Source organism: Hypanus sabinus, chromosome 1, assembly GCF_030144855.1.
Source record: "Hypanus sabinus isolate sHypSab1 chromosome 1, sHypSab1.hap1, whole genome shotgun sequence".
NCBI classification, from domain to species: Eukaryota; Metazoa; Chordata; class Chondrichthyes; order Myliobatiformes; family Dasyatidae; genus Hypanus; species Hypanus sabinus.
The window spans coordinates 80,380,158-80,399,100 of NC_082706.1; the positions used below are offsets into that span (position 1 = coordinate 80,380,158).

Consider the following 18,943-nt stretch of genomic DNA (forward strand, 5'->3'; position numbering starts at 1 on the left):
ACATGGCACAGGGCTTGATCTCTGGAATAGCTTTTCTTGTTTAATTTCTAATCTGAGAAGTTTACTGGAAACAGCCTGATGCATTTCTTCAGAATTCATCTTTACTTCATGGGTGTTACACATCCTTGCCTACCACTGCCTGTGGTATAATACCAGAGTCTGAAATATCTAGGTGGACCTAACTTCACAAAGGCTTACATTTAATGAGTAAACTAATCATAAAAACATCCACTACTTGCTTGACATTACTAAGGATTTGGTTAAAAAAAAGAACATTTTGATAACAGCCATAATTATTACATGAAATTGCTTCACTGTAAACACAAAGAAGCGCATGGTACTCACTGAAAAAAATGATGTACCACAAAATCTGGAACTGATACCTCTGACGAAACCCGTGTGTGCTTGTATAGTACGGACGCATTCACGTTTCATCAAGTTCCAAACTTTGATCTACACAAAAATAAATCAAAAGTCACATTATCTCAAGAAATGTAGAAATTCTGTCTTTACAAAAGTATGATAAATAATGAGAGTCATACTTCAAACTGACTTTATTTCAACTGGTCAGAAATTTCAAGGAACATTAAATCAGGGATTCAATTTATACAGATGCATGAAAGATAAGAATTGATGTTACATTAAACTAAATTTAATTTTGCAGGTGATGAGGTATTATTATTGATAATAGGAAAATTTTTGTTTCCCTTGCACCCAAGAATGAGAATCCCGTCCTTTTGGCATGCATTTAGCAGTGAGACACTTACAATATTGGTTCCTCTTGAATTTGCATTCAGAACAAGGAAAAGATTTTAACAGCAAAATAAAATACAACTTGCTTACTGATTGCAAAGTATGCCAGCTGAGAAGTTCTTTCATAATGTAATAAAAGAAATGAACTAGACAAAGGGTGATTAGATGAAAGGTCGAACAGGATGTCACCTTTTTCTTTTCGAGTGCATGGTGTGGAAACAAACCAAAAAAATCCCTCTTAACAATATTTTAAAAATTTAATTTGACTTCTTGATAGGATGGAATGATTCATAGCTGCCAACAGCCATAGTGACTGTTCCTGTATTAAACAAGATATGGATCATTTACCATTTAATGAAACAGTGAGTCACATAAAATAGAGCACTTGTACACACTTGTACATTCACAAGCAATTTCCAGAAGGCAGAAAATGTTATCTCACTGCCACCAAAATAAAGTTGAAATGAAAAATCCAAAAAAATATCAGATGCTGGAAAGTGGAACTAAACAAAAACACAGAAAATGCTAGAAGCACTTGTGTCAGGCAACATTTGTGGAAAGACAAACAAAGCCTTTGTAGGAAATGGGAAAAAGAGAAAACAAGTTGTTTTATGTTGCAGAGAGGGTGAGGGACCGATAGATAAGACAAAGGTATATCCTTCATAAGTCAGTCCAAGGTTTCTGCGGAGATAAACTGTTAGAAGGCAGGATACTGTTGAACAGAAGAATTAAAACTATGGACTGAGATTAGTTAAAAATGAGAACACAAACAAAGAAATGTTTAAAAAAAGGTTGCAGAATACTGAAGAGAATATTTTAATGGACAGGGAAACATGGAACCAGTGTCACAGGTTGGCAGGCAATTTAGGTACAAACACAGAAGCTTGTAGAATTCAGTATTGATTCCAGACTGTAAAGTGCTCAGATAAAAGATGAGGCATTGTTCCTAAAGCTTGTTGTGTTACATTACAGTGGTGCAGGAGGACACAAATACAGTGGGAGACAAGTCAGAAGGCAAAAGCGGGTGAAGAATTTACGTGGCAGGCAACAGAAAACTCAAGATTACAATGGTCTAAACACAGGTTCTCTGCAAAATGGTCATCCAATCTGTAATTGGATTCTCCAATGTAATGAGCACTACACGTAATACAGGTCATCCCCAGTTCATGGTAAGGATCCGCAGGTGGGAGAAGGTGCTTGCAGCGCCTTGCAAATACATTCTACTGGTTTCCCAAATGTTCAGATGTACAGGATATAGATAAGCTGGGCTTTCAATACCTGGGGAAGACTATACATGAGATTGGAGGAACTCACCATACAGTATTAACTGGACCAAAGATTTGGCTCATTCAACATTATATCACAAGATGAAGAGCACTTTCACACCATGCCATCAGCCAAGTAGACAGCTGAGGAAGATGAGAATGAGAGACAGATTTAGATGAGGAAAGATAGAAAAAAAATCCAAGTCAAACATAAACTCCACCATGAACTAATTGGGTCAAAATTATGATTTTCTGTGCTGTATACTTCATATTCTTTTGTAGTGTTAGCCTTTAAGTAAGTATTTTAACAGCAGATATAATACATGGAAGTGCCCTGTTATATCCGGATGTGATAAGAGCAAGCTAAATAGATAAAAACGTCATTTATCATTATCAGTGTCCTGAAGTAGGGTCTTGGCATGAAACATTTTGACTGTTGTCCTGAAGAAGAATCTTGACCCAAAACTTCAACTGTTTGTTCACTTTCACAGATGCTGCTGGACCTGCTAAGTTCCTCCAACATTTTGTGTGTATTGCTTTGGATTTCCAGCATCTGCAGAATTTTGTGTTTTTGATAAGATATGTTCTTTGCCTATAACATGAATCCTATGTTTTAACAAGCTTGTTTTGTCTCAGTTTAAGAAATATAGAATAACAATTTCCTTTGGAAAAGTGAACAAAGTGGTTGAAAAATATAACAGTCAAAAACAGAGAAAAGTGCTTCTGAGATTTGCAGTTAAAGCATGTTGCTGCAAAATAACACAAGTAGTTTCACAATATATTCAACTGAAGTGACTGAAGTATGTATCAATCTCTGGCAATGACAAGCATCATCTTGCTGACACTAACATTTAAAGCACAAGGCATATCTTCAAAAAACAGAACCACATGAACATCATCATGCAACAGAAGCATTGGCATCAACATATAGCCAAGCCTGGGCTATCCTTTTAAAATGACACTGTATAAATTCCTACAAAACATCTGGATATGAAGGTCAATTAAAAACCGACAACAAACTTGTACATTTTAACCAATGACTTCCATTACACCCTAAAATACACTGGTTAATGGTGAAAAAGTTTTCAGGTGTTATTGCAGTCAACATAGCTTCTGGCCACTCTTGTAATCTCTATATGGGCAATCAAGTTCAGTTTCTGCTCCACGGTGACCATTAGCAATTCAGAAGAATGCCAAGGAGAGGTGGACATACTATAACGTGAGGCAGATCATCATTGGAAACAACTTTAAATATGGTAGGTCACCAGCAAATATTTGTACTTCAAACCCCGTGATGCAGGACAGTCATTGATATGCTAAGTGCAGTTGGTTGGGCCTACTACCCTGTCCTGAGAAATTTCAGTAGCTAAGTCCATGGTCTATGGTGATCAATTTCCAATTCTCTGAATTATCTTCGTTAGCAGAAGTGCAGCGATCACCTTTGATTGAATATCTACAGAAACTGGGCCTCTGTACTTCCCTCTGCAATTGGAACCTCAACTTCCTAAAAGGAAGACCATAACCTGTGTGGACTGGTAATAACACCTCCTCCTTGCTGAAGTTCAACACTGGTACACATCAGGGAGGTGTGCTTAGCCCACTTCTCTACTCTCTCTATATCCAGGACTGTGTAGCTAGGCATATCTCAAATATAAATTTGCTGATGATACAACCATTGTTGGCAGAATCTCAGATGGAGACGAGAAGGTGTACAGGAGTGGGATAAAACAGCTAGTTGAGTGGTGTCACAGCAACAACCTTACATTCAACGTCAATAAGACTAAGCGCTGATTGCGGACTTCAGAAAGGGCAAGATGAGGGAACACAAACCAATCCTCATAAAGGGATCAGAAGTAGAGAGAGCGAGAGATTTCAAGTTCCTGGGTGCCAATATCTCTGAAGATCTAACCTAGTCCCAACATATAGATGAAGTTATTAAGAAGGCAAGACAGCAGCTATATTTTGTTAGGAGTTTGAGGAAACTTGGTTTGTCACATAAAACACTTGAAAACTTCTACAGATGTACCATGGACAGCATTCTGACAGGTTGCATCACTGTCTGGTATGGTTTGCGGTGGGGCTATTGCACAGGATTGTAAGAAGCCACAGAAAGTTGTAAAGCTCCATTATGGGTATCGGCCTCCGTAGTATCCAAGACATCTTCAAAGAGCGGTGACTTATAAACTCAACATCCATTGTTAAAGGCTCGCATCACCCAGAACATGCCCTCTTCTCATTGTCATCAGAAAGGAGTTACAGAAGCCTGAAAGCACTCACTCAGTGATTGAGGAACAGCCATCCCCTCTGCCATCCAATTCCTAAATGTACATTGAACCCATGAACATTACCTCACTTTTTTTGTTTTTGCACCATTTTAAATCTAACCATTTAATATATATACATATAGTAACTTATTTATTTATTCTATATTTATCATGTATTGCATTGTACTGATGCTAAGTTAACAAACTTCATGACATATGCCAGTGATATTAAACTTGATTACGATTCTGATATCCTGCATTTTTGCCATTGATCCCACACTATCAAATTCTATCTGTTTCAAATTATCTGGGCTCTAAGAATGCATGTATACATAGAGAAAATTAGGCAATATGTGGGTTGAGATGAGATAGGAGATATGTACACAATATACGCACATTGGCCACTTTATTAGGCACAACTGCTCATTGATGCAAATATCTAGCCAGATAATCATGTGGCAGCAACTCAATGCATAAAAGAATGCAGATATAGTCAAGAGGTTCAGGTGTTGGTCGGAACAAACATCAGAATGGGGAAGAAATGTGACTTTGACCACTGGTACCAGGTGGGGTCATTTTAGTATCTCAGAAACTGCTGATCTCCTGGTTTTTTCCACACTAACCTTTGCAAAGAATGGTGTGAAACAAAATCAAAGTGCAATTTTGTGAGCGAAAATGCCTTGTTGATGAGATTGATGAGAGAGGTCAGTGGAGAATGGCCAGACTAGTTCAAGCTGAGGGGAAGGCAATAGTAATCCAAATAACCACATGTTAAAAAGAGCATGCCTGAACGTGCAACACACTGAACCTTGAAATGGATAGGCTACAACAGCAGAAAACAACACTGGGTTCCACTCTTGTACCTAATAAAGTGGTCACAGTAAATACCAACAAAAGCACAACTGAAAAGTAACAGTAAATTGAGTAAAATATTCTCATGATCTGAGTATTAGTCCATATTATATATTTCAAACTCAACAAGGCAGAAACTCTTGCACAGTAAGTTACTGGAGCTAATCAAACATAAATTCTTGTCCAAGTTTTAGGTCACTGTGAAATATTCCTTTAGATTTTTAACCTGATCTTGAATAGTAGAAGTTGTGGTTACTTAAATTAGAATTACAACTGATTTATTTTAATAAAATTGCTGGCTGTACTTGCTTTCCAAAATAAAACATAATTGACAATTTTGGGTTATAATGTAGGAATTGTCATATCAACTAATTAATTTGTACTTTGGCAGACATGAAAAGAGACAGCATGGAAATCGAGCTATTTAGGAGAATGGTAAAAATAAAGGCAAAGATTCTAATAGTCTAGCAGCATTAGATTAGAGGCAACAATTCATCTTATTTTGGAGAACAAGAGTATCAATGATCTGAGGACAGCTGACATTGGGAAGGTATTTCTAACCACACCAATAAGATTAGATACTTTACAGTATGACACAGCAAAAGCTAGAGTGAATAGTTGAGGGGAAAAAATACAGATGTGACATGGAAATAATCAAACACTAAAATGAGAACTATTGGACTAGTAATTGAAAAGAATATAAGGCTATCTACATTGTTTCTATTTACATGCTTTATAATTCATCTACTCAATTGGAACAAATCCTTCTTCCTGTCAAAGTTAAGCAGAATTTGTCTCCCCCTACTGTAACACATTTTAATAACATTGACCAAGACCTTATCAGCATAGATTTTGTTTTTAGGAGGGAACGGAAATGCTTCAACATGTATTGTGACAGTAGACCTTTGATTTGGCTCCAGACTGAGAAACTGATACACCACAGCATACTTGTAAGATATAATTTACAAAGATACTGCACTGGATCATGTAAAATGGATTTTATCTACAATGTCCTGGTCATGGCAGTGCATGGAGCGGGAAGAGGAGGAAAAGAGATTGGATGAACGGTGAAATATAGCAAGATGATAGGAACACATGAGAACACGGTGCCTTGTAAAAGTATTCAGTCCCCATACCTTTGTTCAAATAAACGAGTATTACAACAATTTAACTGAGGATTAACATTAACCAATTTAACTGAGGATTTTTATTATGAATTGCATGCTCCTTTTTTACAATACAACTCAAAAATACAGGGAGAAGCATGAAAAACTAAAAATGAAAAAAAAAACTGAGATGTCAGTAATTGCAGAGTATTCATCTCCCTTTGCTCAGTACTCAGTTAAGCCTCCCCATGCATCTATTATCTTTTTGGATAAGTCTCTATTAGCTTTGCACAATGTGATGGAGCAAGATTTGCTCATTCCTCCTTACAAAATTGCTCAAGCTGTGCCAGGTTAATCGGGGAATGGTGGTGGACAGCAATCTTGAGGTCTTGCCAAAGATGTTTGATCGAGTTAAGGTCAGGACTCTAGGCCACTCAAGGACATCAATTTCCTTCATTTGAATCTATTTCATGGTTGCTCTGGCAGTGTGCTTTGAGTAGTTGTCCTGCTGAATGATAAACTTCCTTCCCAGTTTAAGCTTTCTGGCAGAGACTAGCACATTTCTATCCAGGATCTCTCTGTATTTAGCAGCATTCATCTTCCGATCAATCTTGACTAGATTTCCAGTCCTTGCTGCTGAAAAGCATCACTGTAGCATGACGCTACCTCCACCATATTTTATAGTAGGGATGGTATTAGCTGGCTGATGCGCAGTATTAGATTTATGCCACATATACTGCTTAGTTTTGAGGCCAAAAAGTTCTACTTTAGTCTCATCCGACTGCAAGACTTTCTTCCACATCTTTACAGTATCTTCTAAGTGACACTTTGCAAGTTCTTTATGGGCAAGGATATGTTTTTTATTAGCCAGGGCTCCTTCCTTGCCACTCTTCCATAAATATCCTTTTTATGCAAGGCCTTATAGGACTGTGAAGCTGTGATCTTCATCTCCATTTGCAGTCACTGACTTCTGCAGCTCACTCAGAGTGACTAGGTGTCACAGTATACTTTCTTACTAGTCCATTCTTCTCTGGTGACCAAGTTTAGAGGGTTGGCCTGACCTAGGCAGTATGGCTGTGGTTTCATACTTTGTCCACTTTTTCACAATGGAATCCACTCTGAGTTCCAAGGTATATTCATTACTTTTGAGATAGTCTTATACCCTTCCCCAGATTTAAGCTTCTCTATTATCATTTCCCTGACTTTCCTTGAATGCTTTTTTGTCTTCATTTTGGTTTGGTCTGTTGAAAATCTACTAGACTGTTGGACCTTACAGAGAGAGGGATTATTTATTCTTATCATTTCATTGAAAATAGGTGATCCTCCCAATTCTCTACATCAACAAATTAGGTAACTTGGTCAAGTAATATAAAGTATTTCACCTGAGGAAAGTTAGTGTTGCGATTACAAAGACAATGTTACTTCTTCAGCCTCAGAATTTTGCTACAACGTTTCGTAGATTAACCAAAAAAAAAATCCTACTTTAATACATTATAAATTTAGAAAATTGAGATAGTAAAATGTGAAAATAGTTGTGGGGGCTGAATATTTTTTCAAGGCACTGTATGTACAAAGGAACACTAAGATCAACACTTCAAACTTCCTGCCAACAGCCCAAGCAGAAATACACCTACTAACTAATGCTGGAACAGATCTCAATCCCTTACGGACCATGCACTTACATGGCTTCAAGTACAAAAAGGCCACTCAAAAGTTTTATAAACTGCATACTGACTAGGTGCTCACTAGCAACTGTTAGTTCAATTCGAAGCACATTGAATTAAAGACCAAATATTAAATCCGATGTGTGTTTAAGGAGTTAAAGCATGAAGAAACTTGCAGCTTGTGTTCAGAATTATCCCGACAAGATTTATTTTGGGGAACAAGATTTCACAATAGCTTCAAGACACAAACCTCAAGGAATATGCTTCTATCTATCACCACCTACACTTGTAGGTAGTGATAGATGTTGGTATCTCACCTCTCATCCCAGCCAGAAGCCCTAGCTAGACACAAAAGTGTGCTCCCTACTAAAAGCCTTCAAGTCTGGAGATGGAACAACTCTCAATGCAGCAAAAAGAAACCTCATCTTAGGCATCAAGAGAGCAAAGACTGCCTTTGCACAAAAATTCAGGAACACCTGTCGAATAACGATGCCCAGTTATTCACACCTGTGAATGTGACTGGGCATCAAAGGCATTATTAAGTACACAAGGAAAAACAGTGTTGACTGTAGCAGTGATGTTTCACGGACACCCTAAAACAACTTTTATGCACGCTTTGAAGCATGCAACATGACATCATCCACAAAATCTATCCTCCTTCCAGGTGAGCAGCCACTGTCTGAAACAGAAACAGGTATAAGAGGGACTCTGCAGAGAGTCAACTCCCTTAAGGCAACAGGGCTAGACAACATCCCAGGTCAAGTAGTCCGGGAGTATGCATACCAGCTCACTGACCTCTTCACAGATATCTTTAATACTTCACTCATCCAGGTTGCCAATCAGCCACCATTATCCCTGTACCAAAGTCTACACCTTCAGAACTAAATGACTACCACTCAATAGAACTGAGGCCAATCATGAAGTGCTTTGAACAGCTGGTAATGGCACATAATCAAAAATTCCATTCCTGCCACACTGCTCACTCATTTATATGCATACTGAGATGCTACAGCATCTGTCATGCACGTGGTCTTGACACACCTATAACAAGGACAGATGTCAGAAAGCTGAGGCTTTATAAGGCACTAGTAGGGCCACACTTAAGAGTATTGTGAGCAGTTTTGTGCTCCTTATTTAAGAAAGGATGTGCTGAAATTGGAAAAGGTTCAGAAGGAAGTTCATGGGAATGATTCCAGGAATGAAAGGATTATCATATGAGGAACAACTGATGGCTCTGGGCTTGTACTCGCTGGGATTTGTTTAGAAGAATGAAGGGATATCTTATTGCAGTGGTCACCGACCTTTTTAAGCCCAAAATCCACTACCTCGGCCTTAGTAAAAGGCGAGATCGATCCCAAATCGCTTAGATACATGCATGCGTACAGGGGCAAAAAAGACCCAAAGTAGAAATAATACATAAACGGGTACCCACCTTTTTTTTGCACCGCGGACCGGTTTAATATTGACAATATTCTTGCGGACTGGCTGATAGAGGAGGGGGTGTTAAACACGACGGGAATACAGCGATACTCGAAGGGGGTTCCTTATGTCCAGTCTATTCCGCAATTTAGCTTTCACGGCTCTCGGCACTTAGCTGCTGTCCCGCGCTGCTCATGATTTTTCTGCTGAAAAAACTCAGTAGGTTTGTCTTTAAGTGCGGGGTGCTTGGACTCAGGGTACCAAAGCAGTTTTGAGGGTTTCATTGCCTCATTAGACAGCCTCCGGGTCCGAACTCCAGATTCCCACCCACCCACCGCCAGGTGTGGCTGGTCGTGGGTGGGGTGAGAGGACAAGGTCAGGGCTGGAGGTCCCAGTGCCAGGGCCACGGCGGTCGCAGTCCAGAGAGAACGACTGAGCGAGCGAGGAGAGCGACAGGCTCTTGCCGCCCCCTTGTAGGATCTATTGGCCGACAAAAGTTTGTTTCAGTAGATCGCAGCGCAGTAGCTGCTCTGCTACTTACGAAAGCCTGAGCCCAAATTAGGTCGTCTGTGAATATTTTAGCACCGGGTTCCCCACGAATATTCGGTGTACGAAATAAGTTTAGAGGCGGCGCCCATCTGTCTGCGCTCTAGGTCGGTAGCAATGGCACTTCCCGCCGGCCGCGCGAGGGTATCACTGCCTTTAGGCAACTGATGACCTCATGTGGTTCAAGTTCAACAGTGGGCATGACAGGGAATGAGGAAAGGAGCAGCTGACTCATATTGTTTCCTCATGGGCCGGTGGTTGGGGACCACTGAAGTATACCGTGTAGTGCATGGTGGGGGGAGCTACACGCATGCGCACTAGGCAGAAAGAACGGAACTGAAACCCCGCAACCCAGAAACAATCTCTCAAGAGTATTTGTGTATTTATTTTTCTTTTTTTTCGGGATCTACTGGGAAAGTCTCAAAGATCAACCAGTTGATCGTTATCGACGGGTTGACGACCACTATCTTATTGAAACCTGTTGAATATTGAAAGGCCTAAATAGAGTGAATGTAGAGAGGATGTTTCCTACAGTGAGGAAGTCTAGGACCAGAAGGCACAGTCTCAATATTGAGGGATGTCACTTAGAATTTAAGGCAGAGGTTGATAGGGCTTGAAAGGTTATGGGAAGAAGGCAGGAGAACGGGGTTGAGGGGGAAGTGGATCAGCCATGATGAAATCCTGCAGCAGATACAATGGGCCGAATGGCCTAATTCTGCACCTACATCTTATGGTCAGAACACCGTTTCTAGCCTTCAGTTCAGCATTCAAGATTACTGTCCCACAGACCTTGGTGAACGAACTCCTACTCCTCAGTCTAAATACACCACATGCAACTGGGTGTTGAGACTTCCTCATCAACAGACCTCGGATAGTCATGATGCACAACCACACCTCTTTCTCCATCATTCTCAACATGGGTTCCCCCCACCCCCAGGGCTGTATGCTCAGCCAACTGCTGTATACTCTGCTTATACAAGACTGATGGCCAAACACTCAAGTAATCGCATTGTCAAATGCACTGATGATACAACAATGATGGGGCTCATTACCAACAATAATGATATGGCCTACATGGAGGATGTAGAAAAGTTCGAAGCCTGGTGCCATGCAAATAACCTCTTTCTTAATGTCATCAATACAAAGAGGATGGTTATCAACTTCAGAAGAACTCTCATTACACACTTGGCAGCACAGCAGCAGTTTCAAGCTCCTCAGAGTACACATCTCACACAAACTCTCGTGGTCTCAGAACACATACTACACAATCAAGAAAGCTAACTAATGCCTAAGGGACCTGAACTATGCACATCCATACATCCTTCTACAGATACACAGCTGAGAACATCCTAACATGCTGCATCACTTCATGGTATGGAAAATGCACTGTGGCAGACATAGATAAATTTATTTATATTTATTGTGTTCTTTATCGTGATCTTTTCATGATGCATCAGATCCAGAGTAACAATTATTTTGTTGTCCTTTACCCTTGTGTACTGGAAACAACAAACAAATTTGAGTTTTGAAACTATCTTTATGATGGGATATACATAATGCAAAAGCTGTGAAAATGTAGACACGTCAGGCAATATTTCAGAGTTCAAAGTAAACGTTATCATCAAAGTTTCTATACAGCTGCAAGAAAAAGTTTGTGAACCCTCTGCAACTGTTTTCTCACATTAATTACTCATAAAATGTGGTCCGCTCTTCATCTAGGTCACAATAATAAGATTATCTGTCCAAATTAATAACACAAACAATTGTACTTTTGATGTCTTTACTGAACATACTGTTTAATTGTTCACAATCCAGGTTAGAAATACTATGTGAACCCTTGAATTTAATAACTGGGTAGAAGCTCCTTTAACAGCAATAAAATCCAACAAACATTTTCAGTAGCTGCTGATCAGACTTGCACAACAGCGAGGAGGAATTTTAGACCATTTCTCCAGACAAAACTGGACATTTCCCCAGTATATCAATATTTCTGGGATATCTTGCATGAACGGCCCTCTTCAGGTCATGTCACAGCATCTCAATTGGGTTTAGGTCTGGACTCTGACTTTGCAATTCCAGAACATGAATTTTCTTCTTTTTAAACTATTCTGTTGCTGACTTACTCATGTTTCAGATCATTACGTTGTTGCATCATCCAACTTCTATTAAGCTTCAGTTGACAGGCCACTACACTGGCTTTCACTTGTAAAATGTCTTGATACAATTTTGAATTCATTGTTCCCTCAACAATTGCAAGCTATCCAGGCCCTGAGGCAGCAAAGCAGCCGCAAACCATGCTTCACAGTTGGGATGAGGTTTTGGTGTTGATGTCCAAACATAGCAGTATGCATTTCTGCCAAAAAGTTCAACTTTTGTCTCATCTGTCCACAACACATTGGGACAATGTACAACATCCAGGTGGTCTTTCATACACTTGAGACACACAGTAATTTTTTTTTGGAGAGCAGTGGTTTCCTTTGTGGTGTCCTTCCAAGACCATTCTTGTGCAGTGTTTTTCTAATAGTGGACACATGAACAGAGACTTTAGCACATTCTAGAGATATCTGCAGGTCTTTTGCTGTTATCCTTAGGTTTTCATCTCCTTCAGCATTGCATGTTGTGCTCTTGGTGTGATCTTTGTAGTACCAAGGAGAGTAGCAACAGTACTGAATTTCTTCCATTTGTAGATAATTTCTCTTACTGTGGACTAATGAATATAGGTTTATAGAAATGCTTTTGTAGCCTTTTCAGCTTCGTGCATCTCTACAATTCTTTTTCTTAGGTCCTCTGAAAGTTGATTTGATTAAGGCATGTTGCACGTCAAGCTTATTATTAACCTCATTACTTCAACATAGCACTTAATCGTAGTCAAACAAGTAAACCCATGCTGATTTCATTTAGCCACTTGATGATTTTCTAACTTCTAACTAATTATAGATATGTGCTTAAATAAAAAAGCATGTTGCATAATTACCTTTTAGCAACATTATTTTAGTTTTCATTATGCATTATCGCTTGTTACCTTGGATTTGCATTTACAATCTCAGAAATTTATTTCACTTTTACTAGCATTATTTCTATTGAATCAACATGACCCAAAACAATTAGCTTGTTTTTAGCCAGAAATAATAAGCAAGCTAATATATTTTAGGAAAATGTATATAATGTATCAAGAAGTTAAGCAAAATGATTTAAAAACACAAGCCTTCCCCTTATTGAAATCTGCTGTTCTATTTGATGTACAAGTCACTCATCCATTGAGGATGATACACCAACCAGAACAGTGCATTTGTACTTCTCCATTACTAGATTAGAAAAATCTTTACAAAACTGTGATTTACATACTTACTAACCAGAATTATGCTTTATTATTCACATGAGACCATCCATAATATAACTTGAGATATTTATTTCACTACATTACTGAGTATAACAATTTATCAAAAAACTGGATGTCCTCTACTACCAATTCAAGCTGGATGTTTTTCTATTTTACTCAAGTGGTATCCCTCACATTTTGCATAATAAAAAAATGCATTCCTTACCTCACCATTGCAAGCCCCAGAGATTATTGTGGATAAACTCTTAAAGTGCTTAGCCATACAGTGCACGCCATCTCTGTGCCCATCAAGTGATGCTATAAATGGCTTTGCAAAGACTCGTTCCAGTTTGGTTGCATTCAAGGCTCTGGTGTATTCCCGAGGTACCTCAAACGGATGCAATGTAGGATCATAATTCCTAGGAACTGAAAACAGAAATTATGCCAACACCAGTTATTCTGCAATTAATTTCTCAATTAAGTAAGCACAGACCAGCACAGGCCCAGACTAACATAAACAGTTTTCTTTCTCCATGATACCATCTCCTCTCTATTTCTTAATACTAAGATAATGTGACTTGAAACCTAACTAATAGCTTCCATATTACTAGCACAGTAAAACTTTGATAATCAGGTATCCAAGTGCAACTTACTCAATAGCTGATGTTTCACGTGCTTCCTTTAAAAACACCAAGCCCCTCATTTCCATCCACCAAGACTGCTGGAAAGTTTTTATTATAATACCGAGTAACATCTTAAAAAAATTATCTGAAAGTGTGTCAAGAGTATTCATGAAAACAACATTGAATAGCATGGAAGATCTGCTAGTACTAAAGACCCAATCAAGTACTTCAGATTTTTAATGTATTGTGTTTGCATTAATGTCTCACACTATTTGATTCCTGTTTGTTAAAATATGTACAAAACTCTTGTCATGAGAAGGAATAAAGTAGATTGCTATCTGCAGACTTAGTTTACTGCAAAAGGTGAGCTTAATCAAGCAAGAACCAGGCTAATAACAATAAATTCAGAGAATAAATGAAGAGGAACATCAAACTAGCAATCAAAATAAAAATGTATTTCAATTTAGGTTCCCTAAAATGTTTACCAACAAGAAAGTGTTCAATGTATGCAGGGGTAACAAAGGAAATGGTATTTGTCTAGATGAAGAGCATGATTAGAATAAGAGCATATGTTAACCTTTAAGGAATCCTACACAAGGGACCTTCAAGTCCATTTGTATATACTCCCCAAATGTCTTTGCCATTATTCTTCTTCCCAAAGTACATGACCATACACTTCCCTACATTGTAGTCCATCTGCCATTTTTTTCATCTGTCCAAGTCTTTCTGCCAAGTTCTCTTGCTTCCTCAGCACTGCCTGCCCTTCAAACTATCTTTGAATCATCTGCAAACTCGGCCACAAAGCCACCAATTCCAACATCCAGATCACTGACATATAATGTGAAGTGACCCCAACACCAACCTGAGGAACAAAACTCATTACCGGCAGTCAACCAAAAAAGGCCTCCTTTATTCCCACTTTGCTTTCTGTCAGTCAGCCAAATAGTATCTTCTCATGGGCTCTTATCTTGTTTTGCAGCATCGTGTGACACCTTGTCAAAGGCCTTCTGAAAATCCGAGTATACATCCACTGACTCTACTTTGTCTATCCTTTGCTACTTCCTCAAAAGAATTCCAACAGTCTTGTCAGATAAGATTCCCCTCAAGGAAACTATGCTTACGTTGGCCTATTTTATCATATGCGTCCAAGTACTGTAAAACCTCATCCTTAATAATAGACTCCAACACCTTACCAAAATATTATTGGAATCCATCAAGAATACTTAAGTAAACACGAGGAAATCTGCAGATGCGGGAAATTCAAGCAACACACACAAAATGCTGGTGGAACACAGCAGGCCAGGCAGCATCGGTAGGGAGAAGCACTGTCGATGTTTCCGGCCGAGACCCTTTGTCAGGACTAACTGTAAGGAAAGATAGTAAGAGTTTTGAAAGTAGGAGGGGGAGGGGTGAAGCTGAGAGCCAGACAGGTGATTGGCAAAAGGGATACAGAGCTGGAGAAGGGAAAGGATCATGGGACGGAAGGCCTAGGGAGAAAGAAAGGGGGAGGGCAGCACCAGAGGGAGATGGAGAACAGGCAGAGAGAGAAAAAAAACACTAAATATATCAGGGATGGGGTAAGAAGGGGAGGAAGGGCATTAACGGAAGTTAGAGAAGTCAATGTTCATGCCATCAGGTTGGAGGCTACCCAGCCGGTATATAACCTGATGGCATGAACAACACCTTATATACCGGGTGGGTAGCCTCCAACCTGATGGCATGAACATTGACTTCTCTAACTTCCGTTAATGCCCTTCCTCCCCTTCTTACCCCATCCCTGATATATTTAGTGTTTTTTTTCTCTCTCTGCCCATCACTCTGCCTGTTCTCCATCTCCCTCTGGTGCTCTCCTCTCCCTTTCTTTCTCCCTAGGCCTCCCGTCCCATGATCCTTTCCCTTCTCCAGCTCTGTATCCCTTTTGCCAATCACCTGTCCGGCTCTCAGATTCACCCCACCCCCTCCAGTCTTATCCTATCATTTCGCATTTGCTTTCCCCTCTTACTTTCAAATCTCTTACTATCTTTCCTTTCAGTTAGTCCTGACGAAGGATGTCGGCCCGAAACATCGACAGAACTTCTCCCTACAGAATTCTTAAGTACTTTGTTTCAAAAGTTCTAAGTACATTTATTATCAAAGTGTTATCAGTCTTTGCTAAAAAGTGGTGGGAGACATCAGTAAAAGTGGAATTTGTAAAAATGATTGATGGGGTGGTAATAAACATATGGATACCGTGTGGGTAAGCAGTCTGGGTCAGGTTTCTTTGGAAATTTTGGGTGGGAGTTATGAAGATAGAGGTGCTCTGCAGAATTGCTAATTTTCTCTAATAGATACCAGAAGATTGGAAAGTGATAAATGTGACACACTTACTCAAGAATAGGTGACTATGGACTAAACATTTTAACAATGCTGGTGGCTGAGATTCTAGAAATAATAACCAAGGAAAATGTTTCTGGGTATTTGGAGTAGTTTACATTTTAGTAGAAATGTTGTTTCACTCTTTCTTCCAACAAGTATTTTTCATTTTATATTTTCCAATTTTCTGGCACCTCCCTGCATCAAGAGAAGAGTGGACATTATGTCAGGTTCTCCATAATCACCACACTCCTCAATCTAAACTCAATAATCACCCAGGATTCCAGCTAACTGATCCAGGGTATTCATGTACTTCAGCACAGTTTTGTTAAAGGGTAGATTACATCTAACTAATCTAATTGTCTCTTTTGATGAAATAAGACTATTGAAAGGACCATATGCTGTCAGTATGGAGAAACATAAGAGAACTCTTTATAAAACTCAGATCAGGCCACAATTAGAGTGCTGCACGAGCCACAAATGGTACATTTAGCAAGGATGTCGACGTCGAGACAGTAAATGAAATTTACAAGTGTTGCCAAAATGTTATAAGAATTATGGATTTTTGTTACAAGGTTACATTGAAACAACTGGGGTCATTCTTGAAGAGGGTTGGGGGATAATCTGAGACATTTATAAAAATAACAATAGTCCAAGTAAGGTAGAAAAAGAAAACTACCATTTCCTAACACATCAAGAATTCAAGTTTCAAGTTTGAAGGAAGAAACAGAGGGAATGTGAGAGAGGATTTTTCTAACGCAACTAAAGTTTGGAATTTGCTCTACGTAGAACATAGAAATGTTATGCCAACCATGTAACCTACTCCACAAACTACCTAGAACTACCCTACCATATAGCCCTCTATTTTTCTAAGCTCCATGTACCTAAGAGTCTCTTAAAATACCCTATTGTATCTGCTTCCAGCACTATTGCCAGCTGTGCATTCCATGCACTCAGCCATTGTCCTAGTGAAAAACTTACCCCTGACATCCCCTCTGTACCTATCTCCAAGCACATTAAAACTGGCCCCTCATGTTAGCCTTTTCAGCTCTGGGAAAAAAGCCTCTGGCTATCCTTATGATCATTGCCTCTCACCATCCATCACTCCAAGGAGAAAAAGCCAAGTTCACTCAACCTATTCAGTTAAAGTACACTCTCCAATTCAGGCAACATCCTTGTAAATCAACTCTGCACACTCTCTATAGTATCCACATCTTTCCTGTAGTGAGGTAATCAGAACTGAAAACAGTATTCCAAGAAGTGGGGTCTGACCAAGTTCTACATATAGCTGTAACATTGCCTCATGGCTCTTGATGAATGCCAACACATCATACGCCTTCTTAACAACAGTGTCAACCTACTGCAGCAGCTTTGAGTGTCTTAAGGACATGGACCCAAAGATCTCTCTGATCCTCCACACTGCTTAGTCTTACCACTAATACAGTATTCTGTCTTCAAATTTGCCCTATCAAAATGAACCACTTCACACTTATCTGGGTTGAACTTCATCTGTCACTTCTCAGCCCAGTTCTGCATATCAATGTTTCGCTGTAACCTCTGACAGCCCTCCACACTATCACAACACCCCCAACCTTTGTGTCATCAGCAAATTTACTCACCCACCCTTCTACTTCTTCATCCAGGTCATTTATAAAAATTACAAAGTGGGGTCATCCCTGAACTGATCCCCGTGGAACACCACTGGTCACCGACCTCCATGCAGAATACAAACCATCTACAACCACCCTTTGCCTTCTGTGAGCAAGCCAATTCTGGATCCTCAAAGCAAGGTCTCCTTGGATCCCATGCCTCCTTACTTTCTGACATGGGGAATCTATCCAATGCCTTACTGAAATCCATATACATTATTTCCATTGCTCTAACTCCAATGTGTTTTGTTACATCCTTAAAGATTTCAATCAGGCTCATAAGGTACGACCTGCCTTGACAAAGCCATGCGGACTATCCCTAATCAGATTATGTCTCTCAGGATCTTCTCCAACAACTTGCCCAGCACTAAGCTAAGACTCACTGATCTATAATCTGTACTCCCTTTTTTGAACAAGGGAACAATATTTGCAACCCTCCAATCCTCCAGTACTTCTCCCGTCCCTTTGATGATGCAACAGTCATCACCAGAGGCTCAGCAATCTCCTCCCTCACATCCCACAGTAGCTTGGGGTATATCTAGCCCGGTCCTGGCAACTTATTTAATCTAATGAAATTTTAAAAGCTCCAGCACATCCTCTTTCCTAACCTCTATATGCACAAGTGTTTCAGTCAGCTGTAAATCATTCCCACAATTGCCAAGGTCCGTTTCCCTGGTGAATAATGAATCAAAGTATTCATTAAATACATCCGCTACCTCCTCCAACTCTACTATCACATCTGATTGGTCCTAATCTCACATGACTCATCCTCTTTCTCTTCACATACTTGTAGAATGCCTTGGAGTTTTCCTTAATACTGCTCACCAAGGCCTCCTCATGGCCCCTTCTAGCCTTCCTAATTTAATTTTTAAGCTCCTTCCTGACAACCTTGTAATTTTCTAGAACTCTATCAGTACCTATATTTTGCAAGGAAGAGGCAATTGATTTCAGATTTTAAAAATGGTATATGGTATAGGCATATATAGATAGAGCAGTAGAATGGACCTGACTGGATTATTCTAAAGAAAGCTGCATGGTTTCCTCCTGTGCCATTAATACCTTAATGTCTATGACCAAATGAGAGCAAGGAAAAACAATATAATTCTTTGATATGGATAGTTGAAAGCTGTC

General features: G+C 39.5%; 1 protein-coding gene across 1 annotated transcript in view; it reads right to left on the reverse strand.

The window, feature by feature from the left end:
* The window catches only part of dcaf13 (ddb1 and cul4 associated factor 13), a 64,382-nt gene that overhangs the window by 34,471 nt on the left and 10,968 nt on the right, over positions 1-18,943 (reverse strand). Inside the window, exons 2-3 of the mRNA XM_059971301.1 lie at positions 13,415-13,614; positions 346-453 (exon numbers count right to left, since the gene is read on the reverse strand). Of these exons, the coding sequence (XP_059827284.1) occupies positions 346-453; positions 13,415-13,614 (308 nt within the window). The remainder of the gene's footprint in view (positions 1-345; positions 454-13,414; positions 13,615-18,943) is intronic.